The 17,419-nt window shown below is 44.9% G+C and overlaps 1 protein-coding gene across 1 annotated transcript in view; it reads right to left on the bottom strand.

Annotated features, from left to right (window-relative positions):
• Positions 1 to 17,419, bottom strand: part of LOC144492752 (RNA-binding Raly-like protein) — a 698,557-nt gene that overhangs the window by 12,556 nt on the left and 668,582 nt on the right. Inside the window, exons 6-7 of the mRNA XM_078211139.1 lie at positions 14,476 to 14,669; positions 10,394 to 10,458 (exon numbers count right to left, since the gene is read on the bottom strand). Coding sequence (XP_078067265.1) covers positions 10,420 to 10,458; positions 14,476 to 14,669 — 233 coding nt within the window. The 3' untranslated portion in view covers positions 10,394 to 10,419. The remainder of the gene's footprint in view (positions 1 to 10,393; positions 10,459 to 14,475; positions 14,670 to 17,419) is intronic.

Here is a 17,419-nt window from a genome sequence, read left to right as displayed (position 1 = left end):
TCTATAGCACAAATGTGTCTAGCTCTTCTAATTCACTGTCTACAGTTGTTACTTTGTATTTACTGCTTAAATGTGTTGCTGCTTTAAGATAGTAGTCATTTTTTAAAAACTCCAGCTACCCCGCGGCAGCCAGGTTTTCTTGTCTTTGATTTTCTCCCAGCTCTTGGGATCCCTGCGATTGTGGGACTTTTGGAAAAAATTGCTGCAGAAATTTCCCCTCTGGGCTCTGAAAACCAGCCTCCAGGTAATTCTTTATTTCCTTTCTTTTATCTCTGTATGTGATTTTTTTCCCTCTCCGGTTTTCTCTCTCCGGATTTTGGCGGGTTCCCCAGCGATCGCGGCTGCTTTTTTTAAAAAACAACTTTTTAAAACTTTGTTCAAAACCAGCACAGCAGCAATTTCTTCTCTTTTTACTTTGTGCCTCGGCAGGTTCCCTTCTCTTTTGAAAATCCTGCTTCAGTAGTGTTGATGGGCGTGCTTTTTCTTTTAAACATTTAAAGCTACAGCACTTCTTTCTGTTGCCTTTGTCATTTTAAAAAAAATCTTCAGAGCAGCAGCAGCAATTCTTCATTTTCTAGGCTCTGCACGATTTCCTTTTTTTTCTTACTGTGCACTGCAGGTGTCTCTATTTTACTCTGCCAGTCTTTTTTAAACTTTGTTTTTACTGCAGTTTGCCTTCCAGATGTTGAGCCTCTGGGACTGCCACCTCTTCCATAATGTCTGTACAGCTTCTTTTTTTAATAATTTTTCTCACCAGCTCGTGTCTGACCAGCTTTCTTCACATTGCTTCACTTAGGGGTCTTGCAATTTTTCTTCTGAGGGGCACATCTCTCTGGTTAGGCTCGTCACGGACAAGAGTTTAAGTTTATTTATTATTGTCACAAGTAGGCTTACATTAACACTGCAATGAAGTTACTGTGAAAAGGGGCGGGAAGGTCAATTTACACAAACACACACACGCACGCGGGAAAGGGATTTTGCAACATCCATCCCTTTTTGCACTCAAGCAATCAGTGGGATACAAGGAAAAAGTTTCTCCCATCTCAACGTGCACGTTTTTTGGCGCATTGCGATGGGAGAATCGCGTGTCGGCCATTTTGTGGGATTTGCGCATGCATCCCCGATGTATGCGTGTGTCCCAGAACCGGAGAACACGTGCAGTCGGGACCGCACTGGAAACCGGCGAGAAGAGAGGTAAGTAATTTAAATCTTTTTTTGATGTATTTTAAATCTCATTATTGGGCCCAGCGATAGCAGCTCCCACCCCCCGCCAGGAGTATTTCACTCCGGCAGAGTTTAGAGTAGCTACCTGCTTGTGGGGGACTAGCGGGAGACCCCGCCAGATTGAAGGGGGGGTGGGGGGGAAATTGGGGCCCCCCCCCAGACATCAGGCGGCAGGGGATGGTGCCCCCTGGGCATGGGCAACGTGGCAGTGCCAGCCTGTGCTGCCTGGCACTGCGCAAGGGGCAAAGTGGCCATGCCTGGGGCACCTTCGCACTGCCCACCGGGCATCGGGCAGTGCCAAGGGGGCAGGGTCTATTGGGGCAGCGATCGAGCTGATCAGCAAGGTGCAGGCTGGCAGTTCGGGGCCACTGCGCATGCAGTGAACTGTCAGACAACAGCGTGAATAGGCCCCGCCCCCTGGGTTTTTAATTATATTCATGATTGTGACCTCTGCATTGCACAGAGTGCGGGAGATTTGAGTCTGAAGTTGAACTGAAAAAGCAGTCACCATTTACACCAGTTTTCTCGCCAGTTCAGCACTTTTGGGAGAATCGCCCCCAAAAAGTCTTTTGCCAGAGGAGAGTTCAGAGAAAATAGGAGGTACATTTCAATTTCTTTTAATAGTACCGAGGTGTGCCGTGGCATATAAACAGTTGGGAACTACTGCTCTAAGCTGTTCTCCTTCCAGAGTCTCTTATCCTGTGACTCTATAAGTCATACCTCGAACAGGTATTACATCGAGCTGTAATTTTCTATGGTTCTATAAGTGCAGGTCAGTGGGACTAGGCATAAAATGGTTCGGCACAGACAAGAAGGGCCAAAAGGCCTGTTTCTGAGCTGTAATTTTCTATGGTTCTATGGTTCTAACAGTGCAATTTTGCAGCCCCACATTAACCCTTGTTTTGCCAAGCACCTTTCCATTCCAATGGCATGCACACCTATCACAACAGGCGGGAAAGTAGAATTGAGGCAACAACCAGGTCAGCCATACTTTTTCTGAATGGCAGAGCAGACTTGAGGGGCCAAAAGGCCTCCTCCTGCTTCTAACTCGTTTGTATGTATATAACAGATGTTTGTGTGTAACAGATGTGGAGTACTTTAAATCATAGAATCCCTATAGTGCAGGAGGAGGCCATTCGGCCCATCGAGCCTGCACCAACAACAGTCTCATCCAGGCGCTATCCCTGCAATCCTGTGCATCTACCCTGCTAGTCTCCCTGACATGAACAGGCAATTTAGCCTGGCCAATTAACCTAACCCGCCCATCTTTGGACTTTGGGAGGAAAGCGGAGCACGCGGAAGAAACCCACGTGGATATGGGGAGAAGGTGCAAACTCCACACAGTCACCCAAGGCCAGAAATGAACCTGGGTCCCTGGTGCTGTGAGACAGCAGTGCTAACCACTGTGCCACCGTGCCACCCAATCGTCATATAAACTGGACCAATCAAAATTGGCAAAGTTTAGTTTATTTAAAGTTTATTTATTTATTAGTCACAAGTCAGGCTTACATTAACATTGCAATGAAGTTACTGTGAAATTCCCCTCGTCGCCACAGTCGGGCGCCTGTTCGGGTCAATGCACCTAACCGGCACGTCTTTCAGAATGTGGGAGGAAACTGGAGCACCCGGAGGAAAGCCACACAGACACAGGGAGAACTGGAAGATGAGTTTGCAGAATGCCTTCATGACAGTTTTCTGGAGTAATATGTTATGCAATCAACTAGGGATAAAGCTATTTTAGATCTAGTATTGTGCAATGAGGCAAGGCTAATTAGCAATGTGAGAGTAAAAGATTCACTGGGAAATAGTGATCATTATACACTTGACAGCCACATTAAGTTTGAAAACTACATGCTCCAAATTACAAACAAGAATCTTAAATTTAAATAAACCAATTACATAGGTCTGAAGGGAGAGCTCTCTAAGGTTGGTTGGGTAAATAGGCCATAAGGTTTGGTGGTAAATAAATTGTGGAAAACATTTTAAGAAATAATTCAAAATGTTCAACAAATGCATTCCATTGAAAAACAACGGAAAGGTCCATCCATGGCTTATTCAGAAGGTTAAAGATAGTATTAGGTTAAAATTTTAAAAATTTACATTGTTTCAAAGAACAGTAGTAAACCTAAGGATTAAGAATGTTTTAGAAACCAAAAAAAAAACTATCAAAAAGGGAAAAAAAAATGAAAATAAATTAGCCAGGAATCTAAAAACAGATTTAAATTTTTTTTTTATAAAGGACATACAAGGGAAGAGGGTAGCTAACTTAAATATTGGTCCCTTAGAAGCAGAGACAGGAGAAATTACCATGGGGAATGTGAAAATAGTAAGAAGTTTAACAACACCAGGTTAAAGTCCAACAGGTTTATTTGGTAGCAAAAGCCACACAAGCTTTCGAGGCTCTGAGCCCCTTCTTCAGGTGAGTGGGAATTCTGTTCACAAACAGAACTTATAAGACACAGACTCAATTTACATGAATAATGGTTGGAATGCGAATACTTACAACTAATCCAGTCTTTAAGAAACAAAACAATGGGAGTGGAGAGAGCATCAAGACAGGCTAAAAAGATGTGTATTGTCTCCAGACAAGACAGCCAGTGAAACTCTGCAGGTCCACGCAACTGTGGGAGTTACAAATAGTGTGACATAAATTCTGATTCTAGGATCGCATGATAAAGACTCAGGAGGAAAAAAGCAGAAATATTTATGTGAAATAGTGTGACATAAACCCAATATCCCGGTTGAGGCCGTCCTTGTGTGTGCGGAACCTGGCTATCAGTTTCTGCTCCGCGACTCTGCGCTGTCGTGTGTCGCGAAGGCCGCCTTGGAGAACGCTTACCCGAATATCAGAGGCCGAATGCCCGTGACCGCTGAAGTGCTCCCCAACAGGAAGAGAACAGTCTTGCCTGGTGATTGTCGAGCGGTGTTCATTCATCCGTTGTCGCAGCGTCTGCATAGTTTCCCCAATGTACCATGCCTCGGGACATCCTTTCTTGCAGCGTATCAGGTAGACAACGTTGGCCGAGTTGCAAGAGTATGTACCGTGTACCTGGTGGATGGTGTTCTCACGTGAGATGATGGCATCTGTGTCGATGATCCGGCACGTCTTGCAGAGGTTGCTGTGGCAGGGTTGTGTGGTGTCTTGGTCACTGTTCTCCTGAAGGCTGGGTAGTTTGCTGCGGACAATGGTCTGTTTGAGGTTGTGCGGTTGTTTGAAGGCAAGAAGTGGGGGTGTGGGGATGGCCTTGGCGAGATGTTCGTCTTCATCAATGACATGTTGAAGGCTCCGGAGGAGATGCCGTAGCTTCTCCGCTCCGGGGAAGTACTGGACAACGAAGGGTACTCTGTCCACTGTGTCCCGTGTTTGTCTTCTGAGGAGGTCGGTGCGGTTTTTCGCTGTGGCGCGTCGGAACTGTTGATCAATGAGTCTAGCGCCATATCCTGTTCTTATGAGGGCATCTTTCAGCGTCTGGAGGTGTCTGTTGCGATCCTCCTCATCCGAGCCCTTCGTTGTCCAGTACTTCCCCGGAGCGGAGAAGCTACGGCATCTCCTCCGGAGCCTTCAACATGTCATTGATGAAGACGAACATCTCGCCAAGGCCATCCCCACACCCCCACTTCTTGCCTTCAAACAACCGCACAACCTCAAACAGACCATTGTCCGCAGCAAACTACCCAGCCTTCAGGAGAACAGTGACCAAGACACCACACAACCCTGCCACAGCAACCTCTGCAAGACGTGCCGGATCATCGACACAGATGCCATCATCTCACGTGAGAACACCATCCACCAGGTACACGGTACATACTCTTGCAACTCGGCCAACGTTGTCTACCTGATACGCTGCAAGAAAGGATGTCCCGAGGCATGGTACATTGGGGAAACTATGCAGACGCTGCGACAACGGATGAATGAACACCGCTCGACAATCACCAGGCAAGACTGTTCTCTTCCTGTTGGGGAGCACTTCAGCGGTCACGGGCATTCGGCCTCTGATATTCGGGTAAGCGTTCTCCAAGGCGGCCTTCGCGACACACGACAGCGCAGAGTCGCGGAGCAGAAACTGATAGCCAGGTTCCGCACACACAAGGACGGCCTCAACCGGGATATTGGGTTTATGTCACACTATTTCACATAAATATTTCTGCTTTTTTCCTCCTGAGTCTTTATCATGCGATCCTAGAATCAGAATTTATGTCACACTATTTGTAACTCCCACAGTTGCGTGGACCTGCAGAGTTTCACTGGCTGTCTTGTCTGGAGACAATACACATCTTTTTAGCCTGTCTTGATGCTCTCTCCACTCCCATTGTTTTGTTTCTTAAAGACTGGATTAGTTGTAAGTATTCGCATTCCAACCATTATTCATGTAAATTGAGTCTGTGTCTTATAAGTTCTGTTTGTGAACAGAATTCCCACTCACCTGAAGAAGGGGCTCAGAGCCTCGAAAGCTTGTGTGGCTTTTGCTACCAAATAAACCTGTTGGACTTTAACCTGGTGTTGTTAAACTTCTTACTGTGTTTACCCCAGTCCAACGCCGGCATCTCCACCACACGAATGTGAAAATGGCAGAGACATTGAACAAATATTTTGTGTCTATCTTTACAGTAGAGCACACAAGTTACATTCCAGGAATAGAGGGTAAGCGGCTAATATGAGGTGGGAAATTAATGTAATTAGTGTCAGCAGAGGAAAAGTAATGGAGAATCTCATGGGACTAAAATTCAACAAATCCCTTGGACCCATGGCTTACATCCAAGGGATCTAAAAGGGATAACTGCAGAGATAATGCATACACTGGCTAAGATTTTTGAAAATTCCCTAAATCTGGACTGGTGCCAGCACATTGAATTTTGCAAACATTTTCAAGCAGGGAGGAAGAGAGAAAACTGAGAAACACAGGCCATTAGCTAAACATCAGTCATTGGGAAAATGCTGGAAGTTATTAAGAAAGTTTTGAGAATGTACTTAGAAAAGCAGAGGATAATTAAAACAAGTCAGCATGGTTTTCTGAAAACGAAATCCTGTTTGCCACATTTATTAGAGATTTTGAGGATGTAACTTTTGGGTTGGAAAAGGGGAACCAGTAGATGTAGTACACTTGGATTATCCAAAAGATAAGGTGTCACACAAAAGGTTAATACAGAACTTAAGGGCTCATGGAGTTGGGGGTGATATATTAACACGGATAGAGGATTGGTTAATGGACAGAAAGCAGAGAGTAGGGATAAACGGGGCATTTTCAAGTTGGCAGTTTGTGATAAGTGGAGTGCAACAAGGATTAGTGCAGGGGCCTCAGCTATTTACAATCTATATTAATGACTTAGATACAATACTCTCTGTCTCTTGTCTAAGTTTGCTGATGATGCAAAGCCAGGTGGGAATGCAAACTGTGAGGGGGACACAAAGAGGTTGCAAAGAGATATAGACAGGCTAAGTGAGTGGGAAACAAGATGGGAGTATAATGCGGGGAAGTGTGATTTTATTCACTCTGGTCCAATGAAGAGGTAAAGAGAATATTTTTGAAAGCTGTGAAACCTATAAATGCTGACATTTAGAGAGACTTGAGCATATTCAATCAAAGAACACAAAATGTTAGCAAGCAGGCAGACCAAGCAATTAGGAAAGCAAATGACATGTTGATCTTTATTGCAAGGGGATTGGAGTGCAGAAATAAAGAAGTGTTGCTACAATCGTACAGGATTTTGGTGACACCACACTTGGGATACTGTGTGAAATTCTGGTTTTCATACTTAAGGAAGGATATACTTACATTGGAGGGGGTACAGAAAAGGTTCACTAGATTGATCCCTGGGATGAGAGGGTTGTCCTCTGATGAGAGACTGAGTAAATTGGATCAATATTCTCATTGGAATATGCGAGATTAAGAAGACACTGAGAGGTTGTTTCCCCTGGCTGGGGTATCTAGAACACGGGGGCACAGTCTCAGGATACGAGGTCAATCATTTAGGACTGAGATGAGACATTTCTTCATTCAGAGGTTTGTGAATCTTTGGAATTCTCTACATCAGAGGGTTGTGGATGCTCCATCTTAACAGATTCTTCATGTCTTGGAGATTCAAGGGATTTGGAGAACGGTGAGACACTGGATTGAAGCTCAAGATCATCTTGAGCATGGCAGAGCTGGCTCGATGGGCCGAATGGTCTACTCCTGTTACTATTTCTTATGCTTGTATACTTACATCAAACACTCCCAAGACAGGTGCCTCTACACTACCTCTACATATCCCCATTAAACGCCCCAATTTCAGGTGCAGTGTGGGTGAATTCAGAAAGCTCCATCAACACTTTTCCCATCCAACACTCCCTGGATGGGGTTTGGTAAAGAGAAAAACCCTTTTAAATCTGATCACTTCATAAGCACTCCTTACTGCCGCTATAGGGTGCCAACCATCCCATGCCCTCTTTGGGTAAGACTGCTGATTTTGTGCCAAGCTGAACGAGAGGCAGTTTTGGGCTGAAGATCCATGACTAGCGACTGCTCAAACTCACTCTGTATATCACTCTTGCTGCCTTCCAACAGCGAAGGACTGGACTGGGAGCAGGGCCAACGATCAGGGTGCTAACTCACTGCATCATCCAGTTCTCCACAAAGAGCCTGTGGCATAACACTGCCACTTCCAATATCGTAAGAGTTTTAACGACACCAGGTTAAAGTCCAACAGGTTTATTTGGTAGCAAATACCATTAGCTTTCGGAGCACTGCTCCTTCGTCAGATGGGGTGGATTTCCACTCCATCTGACGAAGGAGCAGCGCTCCGAAAGCTAATGGCATTTGCTACCAAATAAACCTGTTGGACTTTAACCTGGTGTTGTTAAAACTCTTACTGTGTTTACCCCAGTCCAACGCCGGCATCTCCACATCATGACTTCCAATATCTGACAGGCAGAGGGTAATTAAAACATTTTTATGACATTCTCCTCCCAGTGGAGTTCTGCCACATATTACCAATTCCTAAACTTATAATTGGCCCTTTAGGGACGTCTGTTTAATCATTGCTTTGTGCTGAGTCAATGCTGTGTAATTTTCTTCGGCTGACCTGCCTAGGCTGCTGGGCCTGTCTTCCTCAGCAATGGCCTCCACACCTGGTGATGTTGCACAGCCTCCGCTGGCCCTGTTTGGACCAGCAGTCAAAGGGGTGGAAACGGGATGGCAACCCAGGTTGTACCTACTTAATGAGCTGTCACCTGTAAAATTGAGGGGGATTGTCTCACTGGCTTGTTATCAGTGTTTCCGACACACGTTTCTGGCCACTGTTGGGACCTCAACAGTTCTGGTAAAATTTTGGTCATAAAGTGATTATGGTGCAGAAGGAAACCATTTGGTGCACTGAGCTCATGCCAGTCCTCTGTAGAATCAGTCCTATTTGCTCTCTCCTTGTATCCCTGCAAGTTTATTTCTCTCAAGTGTCCATCCAATTTGCTTCCAGCACCCTCATGGATACTGAGTTCCCACTCACTGTTTAATAAAAGCTCTTCCTCTCTTCTTTCCTGTATCACTTGCCCAGAAACTTAAATCCTCGTCCCCCAGTCCTTGGACCATCAGCCAATGGAAACAGTTTTTCTTTGTCCACTTTATCTAAACCTGTCATAATCTTGTACACCTCTTCCAAATCTCCCCTCGATCTCAAACAATGACAAGACAGAGTACAGGAATGAGATAGAGAATCTGGTGAACTGGTGCGGCAACAATAATCTCTCCCTCAATCTCAACAAAAATGAAGGTGAGAGTCACCGACTTCAGGAAGCGCAAAGTAGGATCATCAACTGGGATGAAGTAGAAAGGGTCGAGAGCTTCAAGTTCTTAGGTGTCCAGATCACCAACAACATGTCCTGGTCCCCCATACCGACACTATAGTCAAGAAGACTAAGGAAATTTGGCATGTGAACTATGACTCTCACCGCCTTTTACAGGTGCACCATAGAAAGCATTCTTCCTGGTTATACCACAGCTTGGTTTGGCTCCTGTTCTGCCCAAGACCACAAGGAACTACAAAAGGTCGTGAATGTAGCTCAATCCATCACGCAAACCAGCCTCCCATCCATTGACTCTATCTACACTTCCTGCTGCCTCGGCAAAGCAGCCAGCATAATTAAGGATCCCACGCAGCCCGGACATTCTCTCTTCCATCGGGAAAAAGATACAAAAGTCTGAGGTCACATACCAACTGACTCAAGAACAGCTTTTTTCCTGCTGCTGTCAGACTTTTGAATGGACTTACCTTGCACTCAGTTGATCTTTCTCTACATCCTGGCTATGACTGTAACACTACATTTTGCACTCTCCCGTTTCCTTCTCTATGAACGGTATGCTTTGTCTGTATAGCGCGCAAGAAATAATACTTTTCACTGTATGTTAATACATGTGACAATAATCAAATCAAATCAAATAACAATCCCAACTTATCCAACCCAACCTTGTGACTGAAATCCTTCGTCCCTGGAACCATTCTAGTAAATCTCCTCCACACCCTATTATATCCTCAGGGTGTCTCAAAGTGCTTTTTAAGCATTTTTGAAGTTTAATCTCTGTTATAATATAGGAAATGTGGCGGCCAATTTGCACATAGCAAGGTTCCACAATAGCAAAAATGACCAGACAACCAGGTTTTTCATTATGTGGGTTGAGGGACTCCCCGATCTTCTTCAGAGTGCTGTGGGATCATTTACATTCACCTGAGATGGATGACAGGGTTTAATGTCTCATTTGAAAGCTGCCATCTCTGAGAGTCGCACTACACTGGAAGTCAGCCTGGATTATGGGGTGACCGCCATTGCTGGGGCCTGAATTCAAGCTCCTTATACACTTGTGGCGAGCAGAGGTACAAACAATGCTGCACATTACCAAGGAATGTCCCCTCTCCAGACTAAGTGGTGGGCTAATATTCTTAAATTCGGCAAATGAGGAGGCTATCGCTTGGCTTTGAGGGTTTGCATTTGCAAAATATTAACTGAGTAGTGAATAGGAATGAGCGATACAGGACACAGTGCACAGTGATGCCAACTGCTAGCCCATCCTCCCAGCTCAGGTCAGTTGATTCAGCGCAGACAGTTTATCCTTTCACATTCTTCAAATTTAGCCACAACTATTGGAATCTGCAAACAACACACAGCCCAGCTCACTGACAGGAGGAAGGTGACACAAACCTGAACCCTGCTCGCAAGGCCTGTTTCTATTGTGTGTCTGATGTGTCCGAAGTGTGATTATTCATCTAGAAGAAAGAAAAATATGAGAGGAGGATTGGAAAATAAAACATCATACAGGAAATGCACAGGAAGAATCAGAGAGTACGTGAAAATCATACTTTGAATGTAAATCCAGGTAATTGCAGAAAATCACATAACACTGGAGCATGAGGGACGTGGAAAACAGTGCTTTGCTTTCCCCATTACTCATCCCTCCTTCCCTGAAAGCACTGATTCCTGCTGAGGCACGGTTCTTTTTGGAGTTGGTAGCTTCCTGATACTTTGATCAAGTGACCACTCATCACTTGTTGGGGAATAATGGCATGGAGATTGAGAGGAACGTTTAATTCTCATTTGTTGAGCTTGACCAGAGATCAACAGTAGGTCTTCCTGACTTTCTCTGGGTAACGGAGGGGAGTCATCAGCTACTGGTGAAGGTTTGCTGTTGTCCACTCCTGACCATGATCCAACCAAATATCCCACAAGCCCACCCCAGTAGGTGAGAAGGGGGCAGCTCTGAGGCTCAGCCATGAAGACTGGAGTCTCAGGGAAGCTGAAGACATCTACAGATCTGCACCTCTCTGAACGTCAAGGAGAGGGAGGGAGGACAGCACCTTGGCACCATGGTTAGCACTGCTGCTTCACAGCGCCAGGGACCTGGGTTCAATTCCAGCCTCGGGTCACTGTCTGTGCGGAGTTTGCATGTTCTCCCCACGTCTGCATGGGTTTCCTCCGGGTGCTCCGGTTTCCTCCCACTGTCCAAAGATATGCAGGTTAGGTGGATTGGCCATGCTAAATTGCCCCTTAGTGTCAGGGGGATTCGCAGGGTAAATACGTTGGGTTACGGGGATTGGGCCTAGGTGGGATTGCTGGGGGTTCAGGCTTGATGGGCCAAATGGCCTCCTTCCGCACTGTAGGGATTCAATGAATCTATGTAAACTCGCAACAGCAAAATAAAACTGGCTAAATTTATCAGTTAACTGCTGACCAAAGGCAGAATAAAACAACATTGAAATCAAATCCCCCACAGGGGGAAAAAAGCATTTAATTTTAGCTCATGCAATACTTCACGTCCCCGACTTCTCAACATCCACAAAAAACAATTTCCTCTTCAAATTGCCCTAATGATGAAAGCTTAGCTTGATAGCCCCAGGCTGCAAATTTCAACAGCGTATGTAAAAGAGAGCTTCTGGTCCAACAATTAAATCACAGGAGAACCATTAAAGGCAAAGATCGGCCCTTTATTAAATTATTTTTAAATACCAACTGATACTCGCTGCCCCTGCTGCCTCACAGCGCCCACAATGTAAGTAATTTACAACTCGGTTGCAAGGATTTAAATTAACACAACGGCAAGATGATCTCATCTCGCTCCTCGTATAACAGTCACTGAATGGGAGGCTTATCTGTGTTCTCCAGTGAGAACCACAAGTGAGTGAACATGGAACACACTGACAATACTGTGGAGGATCGGGACCTCTGATGTCTAAAAGGCTCTGATAAATGGCTCCATGATGACCCGATTGATAAAAAGCAACCTGAAACACACAGCACAGCAGAATGCTCCTTGGTTTGATTCGTACTCCTGCGCTAAGTCGGTGGCTGTAGGGTGAGCAGATGGGCGGTGCTGCTGAGTATAGGGGCAGGGAGTAGCAATTGCTGTGTGCCTCGAGTACTGTCAGAGCTGGGCAGGGAAAAACAAGCATCTGCCAGGCCACACGCTCCTTATTGTGAACCAGCAACTTCCCTCGAACTGCACCTTGCGGGATGCAGTCTCTGGAGTGAACATGGCTGGCTGTGCTTACTCTCCCATGGTCAACTGTCTGCTATTTGTGGTGGCCTCGAGTGTCATTTGCTTCATAGTGAGATCTTGCTGTGTGTAAACTGGCTGTCCAATTTCCCCAAATCTCCAAGACTGCACTGCTGTGAAGCGCTTTGGGACATCCTAAGGTCGTTAAAGGTGCAACATCAATGCAGGTTCTTGCTTTCTTTCATGTGTGAAGAATGGACTCTTGGATCAGTGACTGGAAGGTGATCCCAAGAAAGGAAGAACCGGCATTTCTGTAGCACCTTTTGGGACCTTAGGACTTCATGGCCAAGCAAGGACTTTTAAAACATAGTCACTGTCACAAAAACGTAAGAAATACACAAAGGAAAAGATAATTCAGCCCTTTGAGCTTAATCCATCTTTCAATATGATGAAGATTTATCTGCTCTCTTAACTCACTGTCTTACATTAGCCTCATATCCCTTAATGTCTTTAGCATTTAAGAATCTATTAATCTCTGTCTTTAAAAACCTCTGACTAAATATCCACAGCTCTTTTGGATAAAGAGTGCCAAAGATTCACAGCCCTTTGAATGAAGAAAGTTCTCCACGTCTCAGTCTTAAGTAGCTGACCCCTAACCTTGAGAGTGTGACCCCATGTTCTATAATCTCCAGCCAGGGCAGCAAGGGGGAAAACAGCCTCTTCAGCATCCACATGTCAACCTCCTTATGAATTGTAAATGTTTCAACCAAATCACCTCTTATTCTTCTAAATTCTGAGAAAGATCGGGTCAACGCCAGGATTCGTTTATCTCAGAGGTGGGAGGCAGTGCGCTGTTTGCTGGTGGCAGGATCTTCTGGTTTCACCGCTGTCAATGGGATTTCCCATTGATTCCATCTCACACCGCCGGGAAAGCCGCAGTGGGCAACCAAATGATCCGGCCGGGCGTGAAGAGCCGGAAGGTTGGATCCCTAGTCTACTCAGTTATTTATGATGACTCTGTATCCTAGGCATGACTGTTGTAACGTAGAAAAAGGGCAGCCAATTAGCACACAGCCTTGGGTTATGTGCTCCTGCCTATAGTGTGACTTGAATTCACAGGCCTCTGATTGAGAGGCGGGAGTGAGCCAGTAATGCTGACTTGTTACACTGAAGCTAATTGAAAGGGAAATTGGGCAGGAGTTACAGTAATGGCTGTTACAATATTGCCCAATACATACCTCTGAAGGTTAGAATTACCCCAAGTGCCTAGAAGACAGGATGAAAACTCTAAATACAGGCATCACTCTAATGCTGAACCAATAATTTCAGGGCCTGCATTCGCCATCAGCCCCTGATTTCACCTCCATTCTTTTCAAGAATACCAGAAGCTGAAAAGCTGTCTGTACAGATGTTTGCGACATGATTCTTCTGATGTGATGTGAAATGCACTTGAATTAATTTCAAACACATTTTCCATCAAGAGCTGCTCCAAAGAAGCCAACCCACGTTTCTGCAAAGTTGGCCAGCATAACCTTCCCAGCTCCCCATGTGTGGGCATCGACATTTTGTACACTGCATCTGTCATGAATGGAGCTGACTGCACATTGACTGTGACCACTGCAAAGTATTGATTTTCCATATTCAGCACATGCAGCTAAAGTATTCCAGGAACAGTGACAAGCTGTTGTGCCCTTTCTCCTCCACCCCTCCCTTGGTGCCGTATAACATAGGAACCTGAGTAACATTTTCAAATAAAGCAAAATACTGTGGATGCTGGAAATCTGAAATAAAAACAGGAAATGCTGGATAAATTCAGCAGGCCTGGCAGCGTCTGTGGAGACTGAAACAGAGTTAATGGGCCAGACTCTCTGGCCTAGCCCGTAGCTGGGATTCTCCAGTCCCACTGCTGTGGATGGAGGTTTGGCTGAGTGCCAAATTCTCTGTTCTCGCTGGTAGCAGGGTGTGAACGGCTGGAGAATTCCAGCCAAAAGTTTGAGTCCGCTACAGAAGAACCACACGGATTCGAAACATTAATTATGTTTCTCTCTCCACAGATGCTGCCCGACCTGCTGAGATTTTCCAACGTTTTCTGTTTTTTGTGACATTTTCAAAGTTAGCAGTGAAGTACAGTTCGGAGCTCAGCCCCACCTCTCTACAGTCTGTCCTCCCTGTTTCAGATCAGCAGATAGGTGACAACTGAACAGCAATGGTAGGGTGCCAGGGTTACTAATGACATCAGTTTTAGAAATGGGCTTTGCTACCATGCTGATGCTGCGTGATGTCCAGTGCTTACCAGCTCATCCGTGCCTTCCTCATCAAAGTCGTCCTCAACTCCGTCAACTTCCTCGAGGATTTCGTCTCCTTCCAGCTCTCCGCCATCCACTGTGTCACCCTCCGTCTGTTCGTCTGCTGTTGCGTCGTCAGCGTTATCCGCCGCTCCATCGCTGGGGTTATGCTCTATCGTGACGGCGGTCTCCGTCTTCACCTCTGCAAAGTGACAGCCATTACAATTGCTCTCCAGTCGCTCATTGCCTGAGACAGGCTCAAAGCCCACAACAGATGAAAACTAAATATCCACCCCACACCAACTTCAGTTACTAAGTTCCAGCTGTGTGTCAAAAAGCTATCGCTTAAACCTTTCTCTTAATTACAGGGAGGGTCAGTGGGAGACAGTTACTATGTTTTGCTGAATAATAACTTAGCCCCTTTGTGCAAACAATTGCTGATTATTAAAAGATTTGAACTTCAGCAGTTACAAAGAATTATTTGGAAATCGCACCATAGAAACAGGTTGATTACAATGTTTTGATTTCAGTTTTTAAAAATTATTTCATGGGATGTGGGTGTCGCTGTCTGGGCCAGCATTTATTGTCCATCCCTCATCGCCCTTCAACTGAGTGGCTTGCTAGGCCCTTTTCAAGGGCATTGAGAGTCAACCACATTGCTGTGAGCCTGGAGTCACATGTAGGCCTAAAGGACATGAGTGAACCAGATGGGTTTTTAGGACAATCAGACTTTTAATCCCAGATTTTTACTGAATTCAAATTTCACCTTCTGCTATGTTGGGATTTGAACTTAAGTCCCCAGAGCTTTGCCCTAGGTCTCTGGATTACTAGTCCAGTGACAATACCACTATGCCACTCTCTCTCCATCTCCTCCCATCTAATCCTATCACCATTTCCTTCTATTGTTTCTCCCATTTGTACTTTATCCACATTTACACCACTCTCTGGATGAAGTTTCCCCTGAATTCTCCACTGGAGTTATTGGCGACTATCTTACATTTATGAGTTCCAGTTTAGCATTCCTCCACAGCAGCAACAACTTATATTTATATAAAGCCTTTAATGTAATGAAACATCCCAAAGTGCTTCACAGGAGAATTATACAACAAACTGTGACATCAAACCACATAAGGAGATATTTGGTTAGGTGACCAAAAACATGGTTAAAGATGTAGGGCATACAGAGCTTCTTAAAGGAGGAAAGCGAAGTAAAGAGATGGAAAGGTGTGGGGAGGGAATTCCAGAGCTTGGCGCCTTGGCAATTAATGGCACAGCCACCAATGATGGAGTGATTATAACTGGGAATGCAGAAGAGGTCAGAATTAGTGGAGCGCAGATATCTCAGAGGGCAGTGGGGTTGGAGAAGATTACAGAGATAGGGAGAGGCGAGGCCACGGAAAGATATGAAAACAGGGATGAGAATTTTGAAATCAAGACATTGCTTGACCAGGAGCAAATGCTGGTCAGCGAGTATAGGGGGTGGTGGCAGAACAGGACTTGCTGCGAGTTGAGATGTGGACAGTAGATTTTTGGATGGCCTCAAGGTTTTGAATAGAATGTGACAGGCCATCTCGGATTGTGTTACCTCTGGACTTGATTATTCCAACAAAATCTAGAGGTCACAAAGACCAGAGGTAACAAAATCATTGTTGAGGATTCCAACAGCAGATGAGTAGAGACAGGGTCAAAGTCCAGCAGTGTTACAGGAGTGGATGTAATCAGTCTTAGACATGACACCAATCAGATTTGGAAGTAACACTCAGGATCAAACTCGTTACAAATGGAAACATTTTCTCTACCTAAATCTTGTCAAACTACCTGATGATTTTAACAACTCTTTTCTGAGAAAACAGCCCCAGCCCATTCAGTCTTTCCTGATAGAGGATTAAACGCGCAATGTTTATATTTCAAAGGCAATGATAAAATTAAATATTTCCATATCTGTTTTCAATTTCTACATTAATGAAAAATACAATGAACAGATTTGTGGTGCAGAATGTTCTTCAGGAAGCTTTTGCTTAGACATCAAATAAGAATTAAGTCATGTGATATTAGAGGGAATGTCTCCATATGAATGGGGGCTAAGGGGCACAATATGATTAGTAGCGGTAAATATATAGTTTTACCGATTGGAAATTGCTCTATAGGAGGCTGGCAAAACATTGGAGGAATACTGCAGGGCATTGAGAAAAGAAATGCTGCAACGGTAAGATAGGTAGCAGAGGCAGTTCAGAAATGCTGGAAATACTCGGCAGGTCAGGCAGCATCTGTGGCAACAGAAACAGAGTTAACATTTCAGGTCCGTGATCTTTCATCAGAGCTGGGAAAAGGAGATAAAGTGAGAGATCAAAATGAAAGGTCTGTAATAGGGGAGGTGGTGACATAGTGGTATTGTTACTGGACTAGTAATGCAGAGATGTGGGGAATGCTGTGGAAACCCGGGTTCAAATCCCATCATGGCAGATGGTGCAATTTGAATTCAATAGAAATCTGGAATTGAAAGTTTAATGATGACCATGAAACAATTGTCCATTGTTGTAAAATCCCACCTGGTTCATTAATGTCCTTTTCTTGATTCTGGGCAAGGGAAGGAAATCTGTCATCCTCACTGGTCAGATCTACATGTGACTCCAGTTGACTCTTAACAGCCCCCTCAAGAGGAATTAGGAATGGGTAATAAATGCTATACGGATGGGAAATAAAAAATTGGGCAGAGGGCAGGAGAGATTAAATAGAAAGTCAAAGGGAGTGGTAATGGGACAAGCAAAAAAAGATGTGTCCAGAGTGGGTGTGAATGGCAGGATCTTGCATAATTACCGCCCAGAAACCAAATAAGGGAAAATTGGGAGAAAAACAAACCAAAGAAATACAAAACAAAATGTGACAGAGGTTATGAGCTACAGTTGCTGACCTCAATGTTGAGTCCAGAAAACTAAGTGCCTCATTGAAAAA

Source organism: Mustelus asterias, chromosome 4 (assembly GCF_964213995.1).
Source record: "Mustelus asterias chromosome 4, sMusAst1.hap1.1, whole genome shotgun sequence".
Taxonomy (NCBI): Eukaryota; Metazoa; Chordata; class Chondrichthyes; order Carcharhiniformes; family Triakidae; genus Mustelus; species Mustelus asterias.
The sequence above is the reverse complement of the archived record's forward strand: the minus strand, read 5'-3'. Positions and strand labels throughout refer to the sequence as shown.